General features: G+C 41.5%; 2 protein-coding genes across 2 annotated transcripts in view; both read left to right on the top strand.

Moving 5' to 3' along the window:
* The window catches only part of ACBD6 (acyl-CoA binding domain containing 6), a 96,178-nt gene that overhangs the window by 36,981 nt on the left and 32,258 nt on the right, over positions 1-26,939 (top strand). Inside the window, exon 6 of the mRNA XM_083507218.1 lies at positions 8,425-8,514. Within this exon, the coding sequence (XP_083363344.1) occupies positions 8,425-8,514 (90 nt within the window). The remainder of the gene's footprint in view (positions 1-8,424; positions 8,515-26,939) is intronic.
* Positions 2,358-26,939, top strand: part of LOC310708593 (podocin-like) — a 671,219-nt gene continuing 646,637 nt past the window's right edge. Inside the window, exon 1 of the transcript XR_014527094.1 lies at positions 2,358-2,745. The gene's annotated coding sequence lies outside the window, so the exon portion shown is untranslated. The remainder of the gene's footprint in view (positions 2,746-26,939) is intronic.

The following is a 26,939-nucleotide window of genomic DNA, read 5'->3' as shown; positions in this document are numbered from 1 at the left end:
TCAGACAAAGTAAAACTTGTTTGACTTGCTGGTTACTATCTTTGCCCACTGACTATTTGTCCTGCTTTTGGCCTGTAACATGTAGTCTCTCAGCATATTGTGTTGCGGTGAACAGATGAAGTGCTTACGCATTCATAGACTGAGACGCCACAAATTCAGTTGGGTTCTCTTGTAGCTCTAAGCAGATTTCTGCCCTTTGAGCCATGACATTCCCGGCTGGGGTTCTGAATGCTGATGGCATGGCTTTTTATTATTAATCAGGAACTCATATGAATTAATTTGATGAAAGCAGGGGAGGGAGTTTAAAATTCAAGGCTAGAAACTCATCCTCGATGAAGTGAACTGAAACATCTGTGTGTTTCTACAGTACATTGTTCAGCTCTATCAGTATTGCCAGAGGTCACAGGTTGTTTAGCCATATAGGATAAATTTGTATAAATTGCAAGCACAGGAATGGTTTGTGATTATTTTCTGGTGATCAGTAGTAATAAACCAGAACTGAACTTTCTGATATCTATAGCAATAAACTAGTAATCCAAGCCACTTCTAGGCTACTGTTAGAGGCATATGACTTTCTGGAATATCTGCTTCTAGAAAGATAGGGTATTCTTCAGTTAATGAATTATATGCCCCATTCTTATCAAATATGAAAACAACAGGTCCCTTCACACTTTTATTATCAAACCGTCAGCATCATTGCAACCCTTCTCATTATCTTTCCCAAGTCAGTGACTGTACGTGGAGGCTTCTTACATGACTTGGCCGTAGAAAAGTTTTATGTATAGCTATGAAATGCACTTCTAGTAGTAGTAGTAGTAGTAGTAGTAGTAGTAGTAGGCGGCTCCCAGCAGATTAAAAACAGAACAAAACATCAAACCTTAAAAACTTCTTTAAACAGGGCTGCCTTCACATGTCTTCTAAAAGTCTGATAGTTGTTTATTTCTTTGACATCTGATGGGAGGGCGTTCCACAGGGCAGGCGCCACCACTGAGAAGGCCCTCTGCCTGGTTCACTGTAACCTCACATCTCACAGTGAGGGAACTGCCAGAAGGCCCTCGGAGCTGGACCTCAGGGTCCGGGCAGAGCAATGAGGGTGGAGACGCTCCTTCAGGTATACTGGGCTGAGGCTGTTTAGGGCTTTAAAGGTCAGCACCAACACTTTGAATTGTGTTCAGAAACGTACGTTTAGCCAGAGGACTGGATCCGAAAGTGACCCACCGTCCACAGGCTACATTGACAGATGGACAAGGCCACTCACCTATCACCCATCTGACTTCCTATAACATCTGAAGTGCAGAGTTCGAAATTAACAGAGCACCAGGCACATTTCCCCATTTGTGAGCACCTCAAAAAGTCTTGGTGCTATTTTTTGTGCTTGGCTGACACTCGAGGATTAATGTATGTGCTTTGAAGCCTCGAAGTATACGTTGAGGATAGACCGTATGTTAAGGAGCTTAAGAATAAAGAGTGTTTTGAAAACTGAAGTACGATACCAATATTTTTATTGTAAACACCAAATTAGACATGTATTAACAGTTTCTGCTGAAAATGTCACTTATGTGAATTGCTTATTAATTCATGCTTATCAAAATAATAAGGTGTTGTCAACCTGCCCCCCAGTGGCAACTAGACATTCTGTTTTGGCGCCCAGGTTCCAGGAGCCGTCCACCTTTTCTACCCCAGTTTCTAACACTGCAGAAATGGGAAAGGCCAGTTGGAAGTGCACAACATGGAGTGCACTCCCACTTGTGCCTGTGCAGATGTGGCTTCCATTCAGTGTTTAAATTTGCCTCCTTTTCAAACCCAGGCAGCCTTTGGGAAGGTGGTGGGGAAGGTGCTCCACTCCCCTCAAGAGCATCCGACCTCCCAAAGGCTTTGGGAAGGGGGTGCCAGGGCCCTTGGGCACAAGCTGATAGAAAAAAGCACTGTTAAAACAATGCCAAAATAGCTGTTAAGCAGGGCTGGGAGGAATTCATACCGATGTGGGGGGATTTCATGCTGTTCAAAAAGGGTGCCAGTCAGCTCTTGAGGATTATATCCTCTCTGCAGTCATGGGGAAAGGTTTTGAAATTGCAGATGTCCCACCCTCCCAGTCCCAAATTAGGCAAAATCGCCTTCCTTTTGAAGGAAATGTGCCCCATGCCCCATCCAGGCTGCAAATAGAGGCTGCTGTATGAGAGCATATGCACAACAACTTTAGGCAATCTCCCCCAAAGAAAGCTCAACAATTCTTTTTTTTTTTTAAAGTAATATTAAGATTTGAAAGGTTACAAAAATAAAAAATAAAATAAAAAAACACAGCATCCTAAGCAAAAACAGAACATCACATCACAATAAAGAAAGAAAGAAAAAAGAAAGAAAAAATACAATGAATCTTCCCATAGCTTATCTTTCATTTACTTGTTTCCTTGACCTCCTCACACCTCCCTTTTTTGTATTCTAGTTCAATTAGCTATTTCAGCAAGTCCTTTCCATCTTTTCCAGTTTTTGTCCTCTATTTTATCTTAATATAATGTAACTTTACTTTCCCTCCTTTCACCATTTAACAATCTGTTGTTTTTTTCTTAATCCTTTACGACATCTCTGCTAAAACCACATTACTTCATTCCAACATCCTTCTAACATTCCTTAATTTTACAATGTTTCTGTAAATAAACTTTAAATTTCTTCCAATCTTCTTCCACCAACTCTTCTCCCTGGTCTCGGATTCTGCCAGTCATTTCCGCCAACAATTCTTGCAGGTATGTGCCCGCCCCTGGTGCCGGTTGGGCATGCTCACACACGCACACATGCTCTCTCTTGCAGTCCCAGGTAGAATCAGCTGCCTTCGCCCGCTCCTTTCTGTGCATCCCTCAGATTTGAAGGTGGCAGGTCAGCTGTTTGCTTTGTGGGTCTCTTCACCACACCACCCCTTCCTCTTTTGTGCCAGGAAAGGCCTCTTATTTTAATTTTTTCACTTGCGGGGGAAAGCTGTTCAGAGCAGGAAATAAAATGGAGCATCTCTGATCTTGCAGCGGGCACTGACTAGCCAAGAAGAAGCCATGAAGAAACTTGCTAGTAAAAACTCATTGTAAAGGGTGCACTTTTTGCCATGCTCATTGCATTCACCAGCAAACACTTTTTTTTTGGTTTCAAGGTTCTGAAAATTGAGGTGCTCATTAGATTCAATTGTGCACTAGACTCGAGTAAATACAGTAATTTTATTTAAGCAACAACTACAAATATGCCCAGTGTTGGAGGTGAAACTGGTATAACTTTGACACCTGAGATGTATATTTTTAGGTCACACCTTTTTGTGATTGTAAGGTGTTTTAAACTGTTTTCAGTATTGTATTTTAAATTGTAACCGAGTCAGTTGGGCAGGGTACAAATAATAAAATGATTATTGTAAACTGCCGTACAGCATAAGTTGGGGCGGGTAATAAATTAATATAACAAAAACAATCATACAGTTTTTTCCAGTCCAAAAAATGATACAAATGAAACTATAAACATTATAGTAAATTAAAATACTTGTTGTATGTAAGCTTTGAAACAGTTTGTAGATCTCAGTATTTTCATGCAGATAAAAAATATATACTGGTAGTTTTCCGGAAAAAAAGTTCAGAAAATACCATCCCTATAATGTAATTGAGCAGCAGTAACTTTGACTATTTTTTGTTAAACTTAATAATGTTTAATTCATGTTCAGTATTGAATTTACGAACAGTCATCAATTTCCCTTTACCTTGATGCAGAAGATGTAAGGTAACTTAGATCCAGAAGCAAGAGGAGTTGGGAGTTGGTGCTGTAGTTAAAAACAACAGTTTCCCATCATGTCATAGGCATAATATGCTTGGTATGCTACCATACTGCAAGCCTGTTCCATGTTTTATATTTTTGAAAGTACTTTTCTGACATCAAGTCCCAAGAATGTTGCTTACTTAGTAATCCAGTCAGATGCAGTAGCAATGCTATCAGCATCACTACCTTTGAATCTTTCCTCCCAAGTTATTTGCAGCAGTGTGGATTGCCTGTAACAGTATTTTAATACACTGCTTTAAAAAGCATTTCACTCACTGTGCTGAAAGAAAATATTTAATAAGAAATGTTTGCATTTCTTCCCAAGTTTTCCAATGCTTTTCAGAGCCGGAGGAGGAACAAAAAAGATCTATTTTTCTATTCCCTCCCCCCCATGGGTGCATCAAGGTAAATGGATGTAATATTGCAGCAGTGAATACAATATTTCTACTGAATGAGCCTTTTAGTTAATCTTTGCTATGCTGTCTCTTTCTGTCTGAATTAAGAACAGTTCCTATACATGTTGTCTTCAGGCACACACATGTTTGAAAGCAGGCAATTCTTTTCTTAGCCTCCCCACTTGCTTTGTTTGTGACTAGACCTGTGACATGCAGCAAAGCAAAATTTATGTGCTGTTCACTTGAGAAACTGCTATACAGGCTGGCCAAGTGAGGCATGGAAGATTTAATAGGCAGGGTCACTGTACTTGGGATTAGATTTATGCATTTTTATTCCAGATCATTTACAGCGTAAGAAGTATCCTCATTCTTTTGCAGCTAAAACGTGTTCTCCATGAGAAAAGAACAAAATAGTAATGGACATCCGGAATATATTTTGGGCTGGGCTGGGCTGGGCTGGGTATATGATGTAATTCCTTGAGAATGAGGGAAACCAGCAGAATGTGTTATTGGGAACAGAAGTCGGCTTCCTGTGAATCTTAGCATTTCCGTTTTTTGCCTCGATACCTGTGAAAATATGCTTGAAAGTGTGTGGGTAATAGCTGAAGGTTGTGAACAAACTTTGAGTAGTCAAAGGCCTAGGTATTTCAGTGACCTGCCTTTGACCTCACCCCTTCTATTGACTAGAAAGATTAGACCAATCCTGAAAAATGTGCTTAACCTTCATAATTATTACTAGTCCCAGAATTTAGCTTTCCTTTTCACAGAATTTGGATTACCTGGGCACAGAACTTTCATTATTTCAATGCAGTGTAGTTACAGATAGGTAGCCGTGTTGGTCTGCCATAGTCAAAATAAAAAAAATTCCTTCCAGTAGCTCCTTAACGACCAACTAAGTTAGTTCTTGGTATGAGCTTTTGTGTGCATGCACACTTCTTCAGATACACATGTATCTGAAGAAGTGTGCATGCACACGAAAGCTCATACCAAGAACTAACTTAGTTGGTCTTTAAGGTGCTACTGGAAGGAATTTTTTTATTTTGTCAATGCAGTGTAGACAACCTTGATTTGGAGCATAAACTAATTCTGTACATATATTAGACTAATCTAAGGTTGAATACATTTTATGCAAGAGATGGGGCATGTTAGAAATGCAAATGAATAAAGTTACTTTGAGTGGGACTCATTTGAGGGCACAGCTCCTAGCAATTTTCAATTTACGGTTTGGGAATAAAATGAATAATCTAGTGGCCTACGGTCCTCCTGGGGATGCTGTACAACTGTTAAACACCATAGATTTTGGGCCAAAGATGGACAGGCTGTTCAGCTCATGAAACAATTCCAATTTGGCTTTTGGCTGATCAGTATTGCTGATTTGCATAAATTGTTTATGCTTAATCAGTATAGTTTGCAGCATGGGAAGGCCAGACTAACACTGTCCATAACCAGGTTTCTCCCCCGCCCCCTCAACACCAGATACCATTTGTGAAATTGTTGGCATTAAGATAATGAATAAGAGTCTTACTAGAATGTTGTATCACCGAATGGTTTACACTTAAAATTTAAAAATGTGATTATTTAGCACAATGCATAGTATTAGAGAGGTTGCTTTCAATAAACAGTGCCATGTGTATTAGCACATGTGATATATCTGCCTCCAACCACCCAGCTGGTTAATCAAAGGCCTTAGTATTGCCAATTCTTCAAATTTATAACCTTTGGAAAGATAGGGAGATATAGGTAATGCAATTTGGAAGCGCAAGTATGGATATTTTTTATTTGCCTTTGTTTGAGACCCTAGAAAACAACATGCTGTAATGTGGAAGCTTTTCTCGTTTAAAAAGGAAGGCTAGCACTTGCAATATTACTCTCGTGAAATGAATTTTTTTCAATTAGATTCTAGGCTATGTTGGTTGCCACTTTTTTCTCTTTTTTGCTGCTGATCCTGTACCTTTAACTGCAGCCTGATATATAGACATTTAACAAATGTAGGTTTGTCCGCCACCATCCAAGAAAAACGTATCCTGCTGGATTTGTGTCATACTGCTTTTAAAGGCACAAGGCCAGAAACTTTAAAAAGGTACTAAACCAAAGCTATGCAAAAGTACCTAAAGGCATCTGTACATAGCAGTTCTACCTGGCCTGCAAACACAGGTAACAGATGCCTTTAGGCATTTTTGCATAGCTTTGTGTACAGGACACTACAGATATTTATTTATTTATATTTAACAAAATGTATGTACTGCTTGATTGTAGAAACAACTTCTATGCAGTTTGCATATGGTATACATGTTAATGCTATGTTGGCAGTAGACATACAATATTGGGCAAATGTTAACCCTGTTTTGCACTCTTCCCACTTGGAGATCCTCCACACACACCTTGGCATCTTTCTTTTCTTTTCAAGGAAAAGCTCCTGTTTCCTTGAGATGCATTTTTACACGCAGCTTTTTAATTTTGGCGTTCCAAGTTTTTGCTCTTAGGTTGTTGGTGGAGAAAGAGAACTTGCAAAAAATTAAGCTGTGTTGCAACCCCAAGTAAGTTTGTACCTGTTGTTTTAGACTGCCAGAGAAGAAACTGCAGGAAGCCTAGGCTGGAGTGGCAGCCGCAATGGAAAGTAGGAAAGTGCATGTGCGAGGAAACCACCTAGAGAACTGTGTGGACACAAAATGGAACCTAGCTATTGCATGGGGAAAGCTAATGCCTGACCTGGAACCATTTGTGGATAAGCCAGGGTAGGGGGAACCAACAGACTTTTCAATAGGTAGAATAATGCAACCTTCTGCAATCTTGGCAGAGCAGGCCGTCTCTCCGTTCTAGACCTAGTCACTCCTGACATGGAGAATGGACTATAAATGACAGATGAATAAACCAGACTTTTATCAGTGAATTAATTTAAAATCATTTTTGCTTTTGCCAGATATGTTAAGATCCACACACTCCTTTTCAATTCCGTGCTGTATAATTGAGTGCAGTAAGGTTTAATAATTCATAGAACTAATCTGGGTGCCATCTATGTTTCTAAAAAGAATAATTGCCAAAACCCATTCTAATTCATGGTTAATTAGTGTACTATCAAAATAATGTGTTACAAAATTAATTACTTGTTGGGTTAAAAGTGAGCTGAAAAGCTTAATGCGTGGAAGCCTGAGACAGCATTTTCCTACTTAAAATAATGATCTACATCTGCTGCCTTTCTGAATATCATGTAGAATGAAACATGAATTGGGTTAGGTGCAGGTGTCATCCATCCTTCTCAGCTTCAAATGTAAAGCTTCGCTGTGTGCTTAAATACCTTGCTTGCTTGCTTGCTCAAGATTCAAGATGAGGAAGAGCCATACCTACCTAGCTGGTGGCTTTATGAAGCACTGCAAAGAAGTTTGAATAGTCCAGAAAGAAATGCACTCTGTTACAAAATTGCATGAGCTGTGTTATGATTTCCATCTTCACTTTAGTACGGGTGGTTAGGAAGATTTTTTCTGCAAGTGCAGCAGGTACACTCTGGACCTTGTTTTCTTGGCTGGGCAGGAAGAAAGTGATCTGAAAGTGGGGAGTATTGACATCAGTCCCTTGTCATGGTTGGATCACTTCCTGTTACAACTGAGGATCTCAACAACTTTCTCCCTCTGCAGAAGCAGGGGGTCTATGAAAATGGTCCTCCCTCAGAGGCTGATGGACCCAATTGCTTTTCAGATGGCCCCGAGGACTTCCCAGCTTATATGACTGAAGCCCTGGGTGACTTGTGGAACATCTGGATGGCTTGGGCTTTTGACATGATTACCCCTGGGCACCCTCTCCCACTTCTTGGAGCCCGCTTGGCTCCCTAGTATACTCCAGAGCTTAGGAAGAGGAAACAAGCTGGGAGATGGCTTGAATGCAAGAGAAAAACTGGTCAAATGCAATTGAACACTGGTGAGGGCTGTTCATCAAGCTTACCTGGTGGCCGTGAAGACAGCAAAGAAGGCATACTTTGGCTGCCTCCATTGCATCCTTATTGGTTTGGTTTGTTCTTACATATTTTGTGTTTTTGTTTTGTATTTTTGTGTTGTGAATTGCCCTGTGATCTTCGGATGAAGGATGGCATACAAATTTAATAAATAATTATAATTCAGAAAGGCAATTATTTTGTTACAGTGCAAGCGCTGTTGATATTAATGTATCAAATGAAATGCTTTGAGGCTCACATTGGTTATCTTAAGCTCTTACAACAGTTTCACTCAATGTTGTTGTTTGCTTGATATTTTAGGGCAGAGCTCTGCTGCACTGGGCATGTGACAGAGGACACAAGGAACTCGCCTCAGTACTGCTGCAACACACGGCGGATGTTAACAGCCAGGTACAGATTGGAGCAGTGACCACTCTGGTATATCTAGTGCATTTCAAAAGGGAAGCAAATACAGCAAAAATGTTCTCAGTTGCACAACTGAAGGATATGTAGGGTTCTTTCCGGATTCTGCTCTGTTTGAGTACTTTTGGTGCCTCTGCTCATCATAATTTCAGTGTTGTACTGTTTAATGTCTCAACAGCACCATGTCATACTTTCTACAGAACACAGGAGCAGCACAGTCCCTTCTTACAAGGGTTTAGCACAAACACAAGTGAAGGGAGGAAGAGATGAATGGAGGACCAACTTGGGTGATATGTGGGAGTTAGCATCCATACATATTAACTGAAAAGCATCGCTAGGGTTCTGCTAGCTTGAGGAGTGGGGCGGAATGGCAAGAGCGGGGGGTTACCCATTTCCCCTCTGACCATTTGTTGACTTCAAATTGTGCCGCTCCCTGGCTGCTTTCCTATAAATGTGTAGTGGTGGAGATACATGAGTCTCTTGTTTCTTTTCCCCTGCGAAGAGAAAAGCAGCTTTAGGTGGGCAATTTTGAGTGAACAAACAATGAGAAGAAAAAGACTGACGTGTTTCTTTCGCCCTCCTGCTGTTCCTCCTCACACGGATGAGCAGAAGAATTCTGTTGGAAGAATTTTGGAGGAGAGGTTTGATAGAAGCGATGATAGATTGTCTGCATTATGGAGATGTCAGCTAAGGGATGAAAATCAGATGTTGAATCTGAGAAAGTGAGGACAATTAAATAATAGAGAGGAGGGGAATTTGTTTAAAGCGTTCTGTTTTCACTTAAAAGTGCTAGGAGCCTAAAGATCACGCAGAAAGAGAACTAATTGCATCAGCTTAGAGGTGATGAAATCATGGCTGTTGAAGGGAAATGAGATTTTTTTTTTAAAGATGACATACCAGCAAAAGTGGGGCTTACTTAGCCAAGGGATGAGTAAAGCACAGATTAGTTTTATCTAGCTACAAATTTCCTTCCTGATGTACAGAGTTAATTGACTACTGTTGGGTTATACACACTGGTTTCATGAGAGAAAATCCCTACTAGGGCTGGAACACGATTTATTTCTACAGTCAGTTTCTTTGGTATGATGTGCAGCAACTTGCTTCCTGTGCCCTTGCTCAAAAATACTTACATTAAAAGCAGTCAGCTTTTTCAACAATCAGCTTTTTTACAAATAATGCAGTAAATAGTTGACTAATAGTTGCTTCGTTAGTAAACTGTTGTTATAAAAGTTCAGAAAAAGAATAGGTTTCTTAATGAGCAACACAAGCTTAGTTGATGAAGTGTTTAGCGCTTGATACTTAAGTAGGTGCAGTTAAAGTGCATGTTATTCTTTGATCCTTAGATATCTTTTCAACCTGGTGTACCATGATAACTCAAAGTTTAAGATGTTCATTTCAGTTTTTGAAAGCATCAAAAATGTACTGGTTGCAAATTTTAAACATGGAATTGACTTCCTGCTTTTTATATATTGCCATTTTCTAGCCAGATTATTTGGGGTTAATAATGGTTATAAAATGAAAATATTTTGTATTACACCCCCCCCCAAATAATAATAAAGGAGGCTTTCTAAAAGGTCTTGAATAGAATAGAAATGTATCAGACAAGCCAGGCAATGTGCACATAGACACACATGCATCCATGACTCCAACATGGGTTAAATTCTAGTAATATTTTGTGTGTTTGTGCATATGATGTTATCTTTATGCTGAGGAAAGCAGAGACCTTTATTCTAGAGGAGGACATACTCCAAACTACAGTTGCAAACCTTTTCTCAGAATAAAAAAAAGTTTCCACATACACTTTAAACATCAGAAGATTTGTTCTTTTATACAGTATTAGTTAATTTGAGGTTACGGAAAACTTTAGAACTTTTCTGTTAGTCATGTCCTGTGTCTACACACACCAGTAGTAAACTGAGGCTTGTACCTTCATCAACTAACCATACAGTAGTAAAACAATGCTTTGATTGAGAGCTGCATTTGCCAGTCAGAGCGAATAGTACTGGTCTAGGCAAGCACACTTTGATTTCTAAAGCAAAAGTTCGGCCAGTTCTTCAGTTCTTGCAGATGGTACCACATAGTGAATACTAATGTGGAATGGCTAGAATGAGTGTTGGGCAGTGGTTAGATCCAGAGTCACCATTTTTAGATGACTGTGGGAACCTGAAAAACTGCTGTAGGCACAACACAGTCTAAAAAATACATTTTTTATACCGTATTTTTTGCACCATAACACTCACTTTTTTCCTCCTAGAAAGTAAGGGGAAATGTCTGTGCGTGTTATGGAGGGAATGCCTACGGGTGGCATGCCTACGGATTTTCCTCTAAAAACTACGTGCGTGTTATGGTCAGGTGCGTGTTATAGAGCGAAAAATACGGTATATGATGTAAGCAACAAGCAGACATGGATTCATTCACAGGAGGCCTCAGATGTTTCACATGGCAGGACATCTTTGCTGGTCCCAGTTTATTCTCCCGGTCTGTATTTTGGCCTTAAAGACCCGAATGAGAGTGCCAGGAGGGTAAGTTGTAAGAAAGCTTATTTTGCTGTATGAACAGCAACATTGCTGACCATGGGGCACATCTGTTAAGACATCAGACTTAACTTCCAATTCCCCAGCTTTGTGGAGTTTTGAATCAGCTTGAGGTGGCCTTTACTCTGGCCTTAAACTGGCAGGTGTTTAGGGGGGGAAATATTTGAACTGCAGCAACAGAGTGGCAGAGCTTTTTTCCTTCCAGATTATAGGGCAGGCTGAGTCCAGCTCTTTTCAGTGTTGATAATTACCTTTAATAATACATTTGAAAAGAGATGGTGATTGCTTGGGATGGGGGGAGTGCAGAAAGAACTAATTTGTGGAGTGGGAGGTAGGCTTTGCTTTGTGTTGAAAAGGGTCATTTGTGTAATCTAATTACCTAAATCCTTAGCCACAGGCCTTTTCCTAGTGGGTGGCTCTGTCTTGAGAGCTATACTTAGAACTTAGATGGTTTGGGCATCTTGTAAGTGAGTGACTGCCCCAGATCCAAAATCTGCGTCTCCTGTTTTGTTTTCTAATTTTAACACAGATTAAAAAAAAAAAGTATGCCTACTGTGAATAAATAGGCATAGTTCAGATATAACACTGGTCTATGCTTTGTGTGGGACATGGGTGGTGCTGTGGGTTAAACCACAGAGCCTAGGACTTGCTGATCAGAAGGTCGGCGGTTCGAATCCCTGCAACGGGGTGAGCTCCCGTTGCTCGGTCTTGCTCCTGCCAACCTAGCAGTTCGAAAGCACCCCTAAGTGCAAGTAGATAAATAGGTAACGCTACGGCAGGAAGGTAAACGGCGTTTCCATGCACTGTTCTGGTTCGCCAGAAGCGGCTTAGTCATGCTGGCCACATGACCCGGAAGCTGTATGCTGGCTCCCTCAGCCAATAAAACAAGATGAGTGCCGCAACCCCAGAATCGGTCACGACTGGGCCTAATGGTCAGAGGTCCCTTTACCTTTTTATGCTTTGTGTTATGTGCACAAGTCTTTGGCTGATTGTGCTCTGCCTTCTCCTCTCCCTTTCCCCTCTCCTATTTACAATTTCTGTTTTTCAGTTACCTGCAGTTTGTTCTCATGTGTGAACTAGGAGTGATGGTTTGTCTTATGATTTAGAGCAGAGGTGTATAACCCTTTCTGCCCTGTACCTTCCAATCCCTTTGGGAGCCACATGTAGCCAAAAAGTGGGTGAGGCCACCTACAGCTGACATGCGCACCAGGTAATACACAGTCATACATGCATATAGACATACACAAGCAGTGCAAATCTTAGATGATAAATCTGGTGAGTGGCAGATTGTTCCTTGTTCCTTAAGTACATAAGCTTGCTGCTATGCGTGAGGGAGTAACCAAGTACTCTCAAGCTAGTTTGTTGCATCATTGTACTAAAGCGGTAATTTGTGATATGGCTAATTTCCATCTTGCATAGGATGTTATAAAATTTGAAGTTATCACCAAGATTCATACCAGATTAAGAATATAAACAGTAACTCTTATCTACTGAACGTTAGAAATGGTTTGAAAGTATCTAGGTAAAGCCAAAAAGGTCTATGATCACTGAATGGAAATGGGCAGGTCTGTTATACCCACCAGGATATGAGTTGAGCGCTGATGGTTCATGGAGATAATTGCAGAGTGCTATAACATATTTACAAATCTTTCTTACAGAGGATGTTAGAGAGAGACCTCTAGCTGATAAATCTGAAAGTCTACCACAGTTTGAAGTGTTTGTAGAGGAGACAATAGACTTTGAGAGGATATTGATAGTTTAAATAAGTCATCAAGACCGGATTGCATAAGATCCTTTACAGATTTGTTAACAATGCCAGCTTTTTATTTATTTTAAAAAAGGCAAATTGGGTGAGCTTAACAAGGTAAATTGCCTGGTGTTAACACCAGCCAAACATTCTTAACTATGTTTAATTTAGTTAAATCTGATATATTAGTGAAGAATTAGAATGCCTTTGTGAGAGGAGATAATTGTTTTCACAGATGTTTGTAAATATCAGTTTTACCAGTGTAGAGGAATAAACACAGAAATACTTAACTCTTTGTAGTTTAGAGCTGCATATGTTCCATACACAAAAAGGAAAACTAAAACAGGCACTATTATCAGTTGATACACTTTGTTTTGTTTAACTAAAATATTTAAATCCTGCCTTTTGGTTCCCCTATAGAACTCTAAAAGCAGCTCATAGCCTGAATAAAACGATAAATAAATTCACAAATTATCATAAAAGATCATTTCCAAAATAAGATGGCAGAAGCAGTTTTTTTAAACAAGCAAACAAAAAAAACCCCTTATTGCGGGGAACAATAAGTATCAAAAATGTATGCCCTTAACAATAATACCTCCCATCTCTGTGAGTGTTTATTTGTTTGTTTGTTTTCTATACTGCTCTTCAACTAAGAATCACAGGGCAATTTACAATATCAAACACAAAAATACACAACATAGTAACATACAAAAACAGTTAAGGTAAAGGTAAAGGGACCCCTGACCATTAGGTCCAGTCGTGGCCGACTCTGGGGTTGCGGCACTCATCTCGCTTTATTGGCCGAAGGAGCCGGCGTACAGCTTCCGGGTCATGTGGCCAGCATGACTAAGCCGCTTCTGGCGAACCAGAGCAGCGCACGGAAACGCTGCTTACCTTCCCGCTGGAGCCTATTTATCTACTTGCACTTTGACATGCTTTCGAACTGCTAGGTTGGCAGGAGCAAGGACCGAGCAACGGGAGCTCACCCCATTGCGGGGATTCGAACTGCTGACCTTCTGATCGGCAAGTCCTAGGCTCTGTGGTTTAACCCACAGTGCCACCCGCGTCCCACAAAAACAGTTACCCCAATGTTTAAAAGGCCATAGATGTTTAATCTGCCAAAGGCTGGGAGAAGATGAATATTTTTGCCGGGCGCCTATCTCTCCCACTTCCCTGCAACACACTGCCTGATAACTAAGAAGAAAATACTGCCTGATAAATAAGAAGAAAAAGGAAATGAACTGTTTTGGAAATCCCTCAGTCACATACACAAATGCACCTTCTCTCTAGCAACTGCTCTGAAGAATACCATTTGCCTAACACTCTTACCTTTGCTGCCTCATTCCCCTCCTCCTTTTGGTTCTACTCAGCTATAATCTTTCTCTATGGGAGGGATGGAGAACATTTTCTTGCTGGTGGGCCAGATCTTAACACCTCCCCATCCCTCATGGCTGCCCACTTGTCAGTAACCTGATGTCAGGTGAGGCTGCCCTTTGAAGGTTGGACTGAATTGGTAGGACTTCAAATTGCAGCATGGGGATGTTGAAAGAGCCCTTGTGCTGTTTCAGCATAGTTTTGCAAATATCCGCAGGAGCATTGTAAGGGCTGTTTGAAAGTCCTTTGCTTACATTGCTGCACTGCTCCAGTGTGGATTGTACAAAGGACTTTCAAACAGCCCCTGTGATGCTCCTTTAAAGGTACATTGCAAGCCTTTTTGAAAGCTCTGTGCTGCATTTTAAATTCCTGAGCTTCAGGGGACAGGGCTGGGAGGGAGAAGTGGTTTTAGCTGAATGCTATCGACTTCCCCCTCCTTGAGCAAGGCATGCTCTGACCACCCATCAACTGAAGAGGGGCTGGGCGTTCGCCTTGTTGCAGCGAAGGAACATAGGGAGCCCACTGTTCCGGCCCCACACCTTACGTCATAAGAATGTAAGAAGAACTTGCTGAATCAGGCCAATGGTTCATCCAGTCCAACGTCCTGTTCCCGCAGCGGAACAAGATGCCTGTGGGAAGCTTCAAGCAAGGCATGAGCACAATAGCACTCTACCCCACATGTGATTCCTAGCAGCTGGTATTCAGAGGTATACCGGCCCTGTCAGTCGAGGTAAAGCATAGCCATCGTGGCTAGTTGCCGTTGATAGCCTTGTCCTGCATGAATTTTGATGACTTTGAAAGAAGATTAGACAAGTTGGTGGCCCCATCACTGCCTCCTGAGAGAGCGAATTCCATATGTGTCGCATGAAGTAGTACTTTCTTCTGTTAATCCAGAACTTCGAACATTCAGCTTCTTTGGGTGCTTGCAAGCTCCAGTGCTCTGGGGTAGAGGGGAAACCTTTTCTCTATCCTCTTTCTCCCATGTCACGCATAATTTCTGTTATGCCACCTCTCACTTCCCCTTTCGCTAAACTGAAAAGCCCCAAATGCTTCAACCTTTCTTCATAGGGGAGTTGCCCATGTATGACATGTATGACACAGGTGGACGTGGCTTCCTGAAAATGGTCTGGTGGGCTAGGTTTGACCCCTGGGCTGGAGGTTCCCCGTCTTTACTCCTTGGGCATGTTTGGGGGAAATGATGACCTCAGCAGCTGTTATAAGAAGCCCCCGTCTTGATAATACCTGTTTGCACACTGAGCAACCAACACAACAGAAAAGACAAAGAGGTCTGAGGGGCTTTGTTAGTCCCAAGATTCTTACTCGTGTTTCAACACTGAGTTGCCATTTTAATTGAAAACAATATAGCTATCTTCAGAAAAGGGCAAGGGCACTTCAAGGGTGTGAGTGGGGAAATTCTTAACTATGGTTATTCATCAGGATGGTAAATTGTCTTTTCTGCCCCCCCCCCCGGGGGGGGGGCTAGAAATTGAAATGAACAACAGCAGGAGCTTTTCTTTTAAGAGCTTTGTGTAAAATTTATACCTTTAGCATTTCTTTGCTATTGTATTGCCAGAAAGCCAGCTGTTCAAAAGACACAAGTGTACATTTTGTTCCTTTCCCAGGAAAGATCAGAATGTGCTGCTTCAGCATTGTTCTGCGTTCTTACCTCCTGTACCATCAAGTGAAATCTTCATTTGTGGCGTTGTAGAGCACCATCACGGTGTAATTTGGTTATTGCTTCCACAGCATTTACAGAGGCTGTGTAAGACCTATGCAGTTTTTGTTGTTGTTTGCTTGTTATTGACTAAGAACCTAATGTACTTTTTATATATAAAAAGGTGGGCTGTTTACTCAAGGTGGAACTGTGGCTTTCAAGTATTGTTACATTTAGGGGGCGATTCTGACTTAGAAGCATTCCGTCATAATCCCACAGATGGTAGCTTCGCCCTGCTGGATCCTCAGCCAAGCACATCCACCAAATGTCTGAACCTGAACTATACCCTTCAGTCTGTCACCAAAAATGATACCAAGTTGGCCCTCTGTGTCCTCACACAATTCTGTGTGTTTCTGTGCCCCAGTTGTGGCAGCTACTGATGTCAGCCAGTGTCATGTTTCTTGTAAGGTGTAGTTCTGCCTCAGCAAGGGCAGTGTTGTTGCCACCCTCCTGGGTGTTCACTTGATCCATTTTGGGACAGATGTTTTTGAAAGATGGCCAACCTGCCAGTGTCAGTTTTGATTTCAGAGGAGGGGACTTCTTTCTGCCTCGATATGTAACCTTTCCTGTTGCAGACTGAAAGCATTCCATCAGTTTAGATGGGAAGGTGCTTGTGAGTCAGAGGGCTTCTGGAGACAAAGATGCAGAGTATCAATTCTTTTATAGTACACTCATGCACGTTTTTGGGAAGGGGGGGCATGCTTTTCAAATAGAGACAATACAAACATAATAAATGGAAGAGAAGGTTCATCTCCCTCATGACTCAATCCTTCTCAAACGACATTATTATTGACTGGACCATTGGTTGCCAAAAAGAAAAATCAATTTTTAGAAGTACTTGCTTGGCCACAGATCATGGTACTAACCCAGCACAGACAGGCTGATTTTATCAACTATCTGAAGACTAATTTCCACCATTAGCCAGAAATGAAGTAGAAATTATGGATAAATCAAAGATGGCTTCGTATTTCTTTCCATTTTCTTGCTCCTTTTTATTCTGTGCCTCTAAAATGCTTTTATGTCTCCTTTAATTCTGTCATCTTCCAATTTGATGCAGTTATATAGTCTATGTAGCTCAGAACCTGCATTTAGTGTTGTTTTGTGTTCCCCAAAAGCTCTGTAACACACTCTCACTCACTCACTGTCTCTCTCTCTCTCCCCTCTTGCTCAAACCGTTCTTTTCTGGCCTCCTCTGGCTCCAATTGACATTCTTTTTGCAAAGGTACAGTTGTGAGTGAGCATCAGTATTATGAATATAGGACAAGACACACCAATAACTTAGTGGTCCACCTTGAAGGAGGGGTGTAGGGAAGCAACTTTTCCCCCACCGTGACCATCCCATGAGAAGTCCACGAGTAGGATTAAGGGGCAGTATACTTACGGCTTTTGTTCACTTGTTTGCCTTGCCTTCACGTCTGTAATTGTACCAGAATGCTCCCAAACAAATTCTGTTTGCATGTATATGGCAAATGGCAATAAAAAAAGGTATGGATCTTTTTCACATTTTACTACAGAAACAAATGGCTGTATGCAAATTTTCAAGTAGTATAGCTGCTAAAGGACACTTTTGTGTTGCACTACTTTGACTGTTAGATAGCTCTGATGTGCAGCCAGCACCCTTCTCTCTCAGACTTGAATCTAACAGCTCTAATTCACTTTGTAAAATTACCATCCAAATTAAAAGCTGTTAAATGCTGAAAGATATTTCTTAGGTATCCAAGGCTTTTACTGAAAAATAATACTGCTGACCTTTTACGATTCTTAATGTACTAAATTATGCCCAGTGTCGTACATACCTTATATAATGTAATGTAAGACTACCATGAGGTTTTTTGTTGCAAGGAAGGATTATAAATGTTATTTAAAAATCAACATGTTAAATCACATGTTGGAATAAACCCAGCTTTATCTAAGTAACCTACAAGTGTATTTGCCATGATGACAGGCACTGCAGTGGGATGGGGAATCGCCAGAAATGCACACCCCCCATTTCACTGATGAATCCTTCTGTCAGTACACAATGAGCACCCAAAAGCTTTATATGCGGCTGGACTGTGTAATTTTTTTTCAACTTTATCCAGCTTAAGGAAGTTCAACTTAAACAAGAATTTATTATAGGATTGTTCTCTAGTATAGATCAGCCTCTGCCAATGACCTGCCAATGTTCCCTGACGGTTAATCGGGCTGGCTGGGGCAGATGGCAGTTTGTGCTCCAAAACGATTGTAGGTACCAGGATGGGGAAGGCTGGTATTGATCCCTATCAGATTGGACAAATGTATAGATTTCTTCAGAATACTTAATCTTCATAAATTTCTTTGCAGCCATGAACGAGTAGCCATGTTAAATCTTCTAAATTTTATTTCTTGGTGCCTTCAAATGTTTAGCTATGCCTTTAAAGAGGCCGCTTGGGTATGTTTTGCTTCCTTCCCAAACGGTTGTTCTCCAACATCCTGTGTTGCATTTACCGTATTTTTCGTCCCATAGGATGCTCCGTCCCATAGGACGCACCTAGTTTTTTTGGGGGGGGAAATAAAGGAAAATTTTTTTTCCTTTATTTCCCCCCCAAAAGCAGGTCGGGGAAACCGAACCAGGTCGAGGAACAGCGGGATGGCGGCGCTGCGCCTCCCTGCTGTCCCCCGAGCTTGTGGGGCTGGCCGATGTCTGCCCGGCGCGAGGGGCGCTCTGCATCAGGGCGCCCCGCCCGCCGGGCGGCAGGCTGCTATCCGCAGCCTGGGGAGCCCTGCGGGGAACTCCTGCAAGGCTCTCCACGCTGCGGATGTCTGCCGGGTGCGGGGGGCGCTCTGCTTCAGGGTGCCCCTCGTGCTGGGCAGCAGGCTGCTATCCGCAGCGTGGGGAGCCTTGCGGGGAACTCCTGCAAGGCTCCCCATGCTGCGGATGTCTGCCCGGCGCGGGGGGCGCTCTGCTTCAGGGTGCCCCTCGCGCTGGGCGGCAAGCTGCTATCCGCAGCCTAGACATCCCTGCGGGACCTCCCGCAGGGCTGCCTAGGCTGCGGATGTGTTCCCGAAGCCTGGAGAGGGAGAGGGGTCGGTGCGCACCGACCCCTCTCGCTCTCCAAGCTTCAGCAAAAGCCTGCATTCGCCCCATAGGACGCACCCAGATTTCCCCTTCATTTTTGGAGGGGAAAAAGTGCGTCCTATAGGGCAAAAAATACGGTACTTAAAAAAACAAAACAACCCTGTAATTCTGACCTATTTTACATTAGTAGGTCATTATCATCTGAAAACATATTATTTAATCTCCCATCTTCTTTCACAGCTTCAGTCCTTATTTGAATCTTTTCAAAACAAAAAACAAAACCCTGTGATCAGCAAGTACAACACTCTCAAACTGAGTGTTTGCATTTCAACCAGGTAATGTGAGGAAACAAGTACATACATTCTGGAATAAGTAATTTATTTATTTTTACCCTGGAAAAGAAAGTGTGGCCTCTGTTTTTTCTGAATATTGTACTCTTCTGATTGCCTCCTCTCTCCTACGGCTCCTTGAGCACTTCCGCTACCAGATTTCTTGCTGCAGGCCTGCTGAAAATGCCAAGAGAGGAGGGCAGAGAAAGCAGCAGCATATCATAAGTGTAAAAAGGGTAGTTTGCCCAACACCAGTTCTTCCCTGCTGTTTCTCAATTTGGCTGTTCCAGGAAGCTCTCTGTAGGCTGCAAGCATATATGCCCACCCTGTTTATACTCCTGCCAATGGTTGTGAAATCCATTAACCAAAAGAAAGGAAAGATCTGCTTAGTGACAGAGGGTAGCTTTCTGCATTAAAGCATTGACTTGGTGCCAGTCACAGTTATTAGAAGTGGCACAGCTCCACATTTCTCTCACAGGTCTCTCTGAAGAATGCAGGTTGGCAGCAGGTTGAATGCTAAGTGGTCAGTGCTCAGCAGATGCTGTTTATGTCTTCTGATGGGGAAAAAAACCTTTTCAGCAAAAACATCATTCAAAGCATTCACAAGTTTCTGCTGGAACTTTAAAGTATTTTTTGGATACGACAGTGATTTATTTTGGTTTGTACTCTACCTATTGGATGTGGACTGGAGTACTTTTCAAAACTTGCTAGACTTTGGTATGTATATTTTAACCCCTTGTGGTGGTGGTGAATCCCGTGAATTATTGGGAAACTGAAGTTATTGTTGATTAGCTCATTTGTGGTTCACAGCGGCCCTAAATATAAAACTTGCTATCAGGAAAGAAGATGAGGGTTTTGAAATGAAAAAAAAGTCATTCCTTCCCACACACCTCCTGTTCTATAGTTAGTATTTGAAGCTGCCCTTGAAAGAATGTACAAAGCTTTATATTTAGGTGCATTATTACCAGTGAAGAGTGTAGAGAACTTTGTTTTCAAAGCTCAGCATCATATAATCCAGTCCTAAAACATGCTTCTCTTGGAAATATTTTGACAGTGATGTATATACTGATACATCCTCTTAATGTTGCAAAACAAGTTATTTGTGGTTGCCAAGCATCCAAATTCAGATATATAGATATGTCTGGGTTGAAACAGCAGTAGGTGGGAGCTAAATATATTTACCATTGAAATAAATGTACTATATAGTCTAGAATATATGTGTTTGGTTAACACCTATCACCCAAAGTCTGTTCTACAAAAAGTTTTATCCAATCCACATAGCTGTTAAATATTAATCCCCTCCAAAAAATGTTTTGTGGAATGTGCCTCTAAGCATACATTTTAAAAATTGTATTTTAATATGGCATATGACATTCTTGGATGATCCTATTTCCTTTTTAATTATCCTTATCTTGTTACTGTGTAGTTAGATTTGGTGGTTTAGTCATCTGACAAACATGTGCCTAATGTGGTAAATCACCTGTATAATTTTGGAAATCGTTTAGAAGGTTTAAACCTTCTTTGAGCTATTTGCTCTTTAAAAAAAAAAGTCAGGTGTGAAAATGTAACCTGTTGTTCAAGAACAAAACAAGATTCCTCTGGCAGCTGAGTCAGTTTTCCAGGTGAGTGCATCATAACAGAAGGGCTTTAGCCTCAAATTGTTTCCTTTAATCCTGGGTTTCATCTTGAAGCATGAAACAACACGCACATCTTCTGTCTCTACTTAGCAGTGACAAATCCCTATTTTTCAAAATGGCATCAATCATATTCGCACCCTGTCAATCCACAGAACTCTCTCTGATGAAAGAATTTATTTGAAGTTAAAAGGAAATCCTTCATTCCTGCTGCTGCTTATAGACTTCTGCTGCTGGCTGTATTTAATAGGAAGATGACAGTTGCCCAACACTTTAAGCAAACCAGTCTTTTTGCATGTTATTAGCGGATATTGGGGCGGGGGGGGGGGGAGCCAGGCAGCTAGCTGAAGAGCTTGTGTTGTCCCTGCACAGAGCCTTACGTTGGCTGACAAAATCCCTAGAGTTGCTGACTGACTGGCATTATTTTGCAGTCTTTGATTTCTACAAGGCTGGGAGACAGAGGTACTTGAGGGAGCTCATCCTCTTGAGTTAGAATAAGCTTGGCAGAACTGAGACTTCTGGCAAGGGGGGTCCCTGGACTATCGCCAGCACATAACTCCAGTGCTCAAAAGCTTGCACTGGCTGCCCACATGGTGCTGGGCCAGGTTCAAAGTTATTGAATTAATTTGCAAGGCCCTTAACAACTTGAGTCCAGGATACCTCAGGGACTGCATGATTCCTTATATCCCTGCACTGGTGTCTTGGGGGAGTTGCTGTTAGTGTCCCCCCATGGCTCAGACGCATGGCTGGCTCATATCCACCAGGAGCCATGGGGCTGTTATTGCGGGTCCAGGTTTGCATGTTGTAGTCAGGCAGGCCCCTGACTTCATTATTTAAGCTCTTTTTTAGTCTTCCTGTATTGGTCTCCTGTACACTGCTTAGAAACTACTGTGACTAAGCGGTATGCACATGGTTGTATCATAATGTATAACCAACTAAATAGGTTGGTTTTTGCAGAATCGCCCAAAATAAGACCTGCATCGGTCCCCAAAAGTAGAAAACAAGTCCCTTTGCACATTGTAGTAGCACATGGCTTCTGCTACTTTCATAGTGTTTTCACATGGAACTTTATTATAGCAGGCATTAGAATTAACAATTAAACAAATATTCAGGCATAGTATCCCACTCTACATTTGCTAGAAATTTGCACAATATTCTCCCATCAGCCTCATTAAAAGGTGTCTGAATCTCTAAACCAGTTTCTACTTTTTTCTCCTCACATTAAAATTAACAGAAAGAATCTGCCGTTCTTAAGAATCTGATCAGTTTTAAGAAGATCAGTTAGTTATGTTTACCTCCCTGCAGAGATGTGAGTTTTGATAGCTTGTCCACCTAGCTGAGCATTGTCTCCAGTATTGTAGACTACACTGAATGGTTTCAGACTTGGGGCATTCCCAGCCCTTCCCAGAGGTGGCAGAGAGTAAAGCTGGGAGTTTCAGCATGCAGAACTAATGTCCTACCACTGAGCTATGACCCGTCATTATACAAACAAGGCTCCCATTCTACCAGTCTGAGTTACATAATTGCAATCTCTTATAGATGGTTGACCTGAATGATTAAGTGATCTGGCTGCTTAAAGTATTTCTGCTTCTGTATGACAACCTGAACTGTCTAAATCCTTAAGTCAGTGTATCAGTCATGTATCAAAATACTATATCTTATAGTGGTCTGACCCCAGGGAATTCAGACATTTCCACTAGCCAATCAAACATGCCTTGTATTAAGCCCATTTTATAACCATTCCACAAGCATTAGTGTAGATGTCAGAAATGCATGTAATGATATATATATACTTTACCTCCATGAAGGTGGTCGGTTTTTTGCCCACCAGCCAATTAACTAACTATATAAAAAGCCTTTATCAAATGCATTATAATAGCCATTCAGGGCTATGTGCAAGGTTGCTCTATCCTTTTTTCATTACCCCTCTCTGTAGTAATGGAAGATGGTATTGTCTCAGCATCCCTTTTAAGATTACTAAGTGCTTAATAACTATTCTGTTGTTGCTCTCTGTAGTTCTGACGGACTGCTGTAATACCATTTTGAACCTGCAACTAGGGAGTGTTATGTGAAAGCAAGTGCCAATGTGAGTGTCTTTATGTAGAGGGGAGAACTTTGAAGCTGAGATAATGTCAAGGAAGACTCTGTTCTAATAGAAATAAAAAGCAGCAAATGTGGTAATCAAATTCAGATAAATTAGTATTGGCAGATTCAGAATGATGTACTTGCTTGAGCAATCTTTCAAAATTCTTTCTTGTATACTGCTGCCATCTCTATATTTATTATTATAATAATATGATCCATGAGGCATTCGAGGGTGGCCTAGCTAATTCTAATTAATCCAGTCAGAGAGAGCAGCAGGGTAAGTGGAACAGTCTATCGGATTGAAATTCATAACTTAATTGAGGTCAAAGTCCTGGGCTGGGAGAACAAAAGTCTTTTGCTAGGATCAGGTGGATCAATAGCAATAAATATCTGGCTTGGATACAAGTACTTTATAGTGACAGATTATTTGACACTGGCCAGAGGGCTTGGTCTTGTTAAGGGCAGTGTCCTGTACAGTATTCCACAAGTTATGTTTGTAGTCTTTCCAAGACCATAGGAGCCCAGAAGGGGAATCGTGTGATATATTATAGGCTGTTGTGAGGCATGGAAGGATGCAATTTAGAGAACTCCCATAGAAATGGTGAAGAGCTAGCTACAGTTTATTGATGTATCTTCAGTAGTTCAAGGACTTTAGTCACATTAGCAGTGGCTGAGGTCAAAAGAACTTGCTTACGGCTTGCAGAAATAAGCAGCTTAACCCTCAGGCTTGTCCACAGAAGGACCACTAGGAGGTAGGAGACATCTGTGCTGATTACAATCCTGCTCCATATCACAGGCAGTGACTTAGTAACATACTGGTTGAAACAAAGTAGAATATTTTCTGCAACATGGCTTTCAAAATACAGTATAGACCAAACATTTTGTTTCCATAAAACATTCAGCATTTTTTTGGGGGGGGTGTGCATAATTGTAGTGCGGCCACAAGAGAATACATAATGTTATCAACTTTGCATAGTAGATAGTGGAGGCAAGGAAGTACTTTCTGTCTTTTGAAAATAAGCATAGTGGAAGTGGTACTTTAAAAAAAAAGTATAGGGTCCAACCTGTTGTTCATGAGGAATGGTACATAAGAACAGACCGACTACTGCATCAAAATTGCAATGATGTTATACAGTGGTACCTCGGGTTAAGTACTTAATTCGTTCCAGAGGTCCGTACTTAACCTGAAACTGTTCTTAACCTGAAGCACCACTTTAGCTAATGGGGCCTCCTGCTGCTGCCGCGCCGCCAGAGCATGATTTCTGTTCTCATCCTGAAGCAAAGTTCTTAACCTGAAGCACTATTTCTGGGTTAGCGGAGTCTGTAACCTGAAGCATATGTAACCTGAGGTACCACTGTACAGAATAAGAGAACAAGAAGAACATACGTTTAGAGAAGATTGGAAAATGTTTATTGAATGCATGGGAAATAATTGTGTACAGCTGAAAACGCTGGCAGCATTAAGATAAATTCAACAGTTCTGATGGGTGTAATGATGGAATGCTGAATGGGTATAGTTTCTGTAAAATATGCAGGGGTTTATGATATGTAAAATGAACCATGGAAAGAGAAGAAGGGAAGTCACTGATATCTTAAGGATGCAAAATGGCTTCTCCCCGCCCTGCCTAGAGGAGGAAGGGGGCTGAGCACCATTTTAAGCAGGGGCTGGGGCTGGGGGGGGGAGTACTACTTGCCCCCTTCACCTCTTCTTCCAGCTCTGCCTCCCAGTGCTGCTTCCCTGGCCCACCACAAGGTCTGAGGGACAGTGTAACCTGAAGCGTATGTAACCCGAGGTACCACTGTAGTAGAAATACTAAGAAAGCCTCTTTGGACAAAGTGCAGAACTGGGTAAGGTTTTGATCATCAGTAGTTTTGTATTGTTGGACATTATTGGGGGTTTTCAGTCTTGTCAAGTGTTGCAGTGTCAATTCTAATAACTCAGAGTTTTGCAACTCTTTGCAAGCACTTATTTGTAATAGTTATGCTTCAGTGTTTTGGGAAACAGCACCTGGGTGTGAAAATGTAGATGTAAAAAAATCATTTGCTTTTTATATTTTAATACACTTGGGCAATAATATTCATTATTTTCAGAACTCAGGAGTCCAAAATACGCTTTGGTTTTGAAACACAAGTTACCGTATTTTTCGCTCCATAAGACACACTTTTCCCCTCCTAAAAAGTAAGGGAAAATGTCTGTGCGTCTTATGAAGCAAATGCTGCGTGGAGGAGGGACGTGTAAGCAGCTCCTGTCCGCTTTGCTGCTTTAAAGCGAGCCACAGAGGAGGGAAGGAAGGGAGCCATGGCGGACAGGAGCTGCCTGCTTTGCTGCTTTAAATACCGTAGTTTAGTACAGCATTTGATTCAGAATATTTTTGTGTGTGTTTTCCTCCTCTAAAAACTAGGTGCGTGTTATGGTCAGGTGCGTCTTACGGTGCGAAAAATACAGTGTATTTCTAGTCTCTGCCAACTGTAAAAGCAATCTGAAATCACATGCTAAATGGAACTGAAAGTAGGCTAATTCCTTTGTTTGAATAGGATTCAGTATACATAGATCTAGGGGTGAAATGTAGGCCAGCTTCTTCCTTCTTACCTATGTCATAAGAACATAACAAGAGCCTGCTGCATCAGGGCAGTGGTCCATCTCGACCATCATCCTGTTCTCCAGCAACTGATACTCTGAAGCATTACAGCCTTCAACTGTGGAGGCAGAGCATAGCCCTTATGACTAGTAGCCATTGATAGCCCTCTCCTCCATGAACTTGTCTAATCCTCTTTTAAAGCTACCTAGTTTGGTGGCCATCGCTGCCTCCTGTGGGAGCCAGTTTCCTAGTTTTAACTGTGCTGTAGGAAGAAGTGCTTTTTCTTCGATCTGTCCTTAATCTTCCAACCGTCAGCTTCATTGGATGTCCACAAGTTCCTATATTATGAGATGGGGAGAAAAACTCTTCTCTATCCACTTTCTCCACGCCATGCATAATTTTATAAGCTATCCTCTTACTCGCCTTTTCTCTAAACTAAAAAATCCCAAACGCTAAAACCTTTCCTCATAGGGGAAGTTGTACCATCCCCTTGATCATCCTTTTCCGAACCTTTCCAACTGTACAATATCCTCTTTGAGGTGGGGCGACCAGAACTCCCCACAGTACTCTTGATAGATTTGTATAGTGGTATTATGATATTGGCAGCTTTTTATTTTCAGTTCTTTTCCTAATGATCCCTAGTATGGAATTTGCCTTTTTTTTTTTACAGCTGCCGCACACTGGGCCACCATCTTCATCAAGCTATCTACTACAGCACCAAGGATTCTTTCCTGGTCAATCACTACTAATGAGCATATATGTGAAATTAAGATTTGTTTTGGCCTGACATGCATAACTTCACACTTGTTTACATTGAATTGCATTTGCCATTTTACCACCCGTTCATTCAGTTTGGAGACGTACTTTTGGAGCTATTCAGCTTTTTCATTACTTTAGTATCATCACCAAACTTGACCATCTCACTGCTCATCCCTAACTCTGAACTGTTTATGAACAAGTTAAATCAGCACAGATCCCAATACAGATCCTTGGGGGATCCCATTTTCTAAATCTCTCCATTCGGAGAACCGTTCTGTTTATTCCTACTTTTGCTTCTTGCAACTTAACCAATACCTGATCCACAAGAGGACCTTTCCTATTATTCCTTTACTACTGAACGTACTCAGAAGTCTTTGGTGAGGTACTTTGAAGCTCTTTGAAAGTTCAAGTACACTATGCCTCCAGGAATCTCCCCTATCTATATGCTTGATGACATACTCCTTTGAGTATAGATTCAATAGATTCATGAGTCAGGACTTGCCCTTGCAGATGCCACGCTGGCTCTGCTTTAGTAGGTAAAGGTAAATGACCCCTGGACGATTGAGTCCAGTCCAAGGTGACTATGGGGTACGACGCTCATCTCGTTTTCAGGCTGAGGGA

The sequence above is a fragment of the Podarcis liolepis genome, assembly GCF_965112155.1.
Source record: "Podarcis liolepis genome assembly, chromosome: 6".
In the NCBI taxonomy this organism is placed as follows: Eukaryota; Metazoa; Chordata; class Lepidosauria; order Squamata; family Lacertidae; genus Podarcis; species Podarcis liolepis.
Note: the sequence above shows the minus strand (reverse complement) of the source record. Positions and strands in the feature narration are given on the sequence as shown.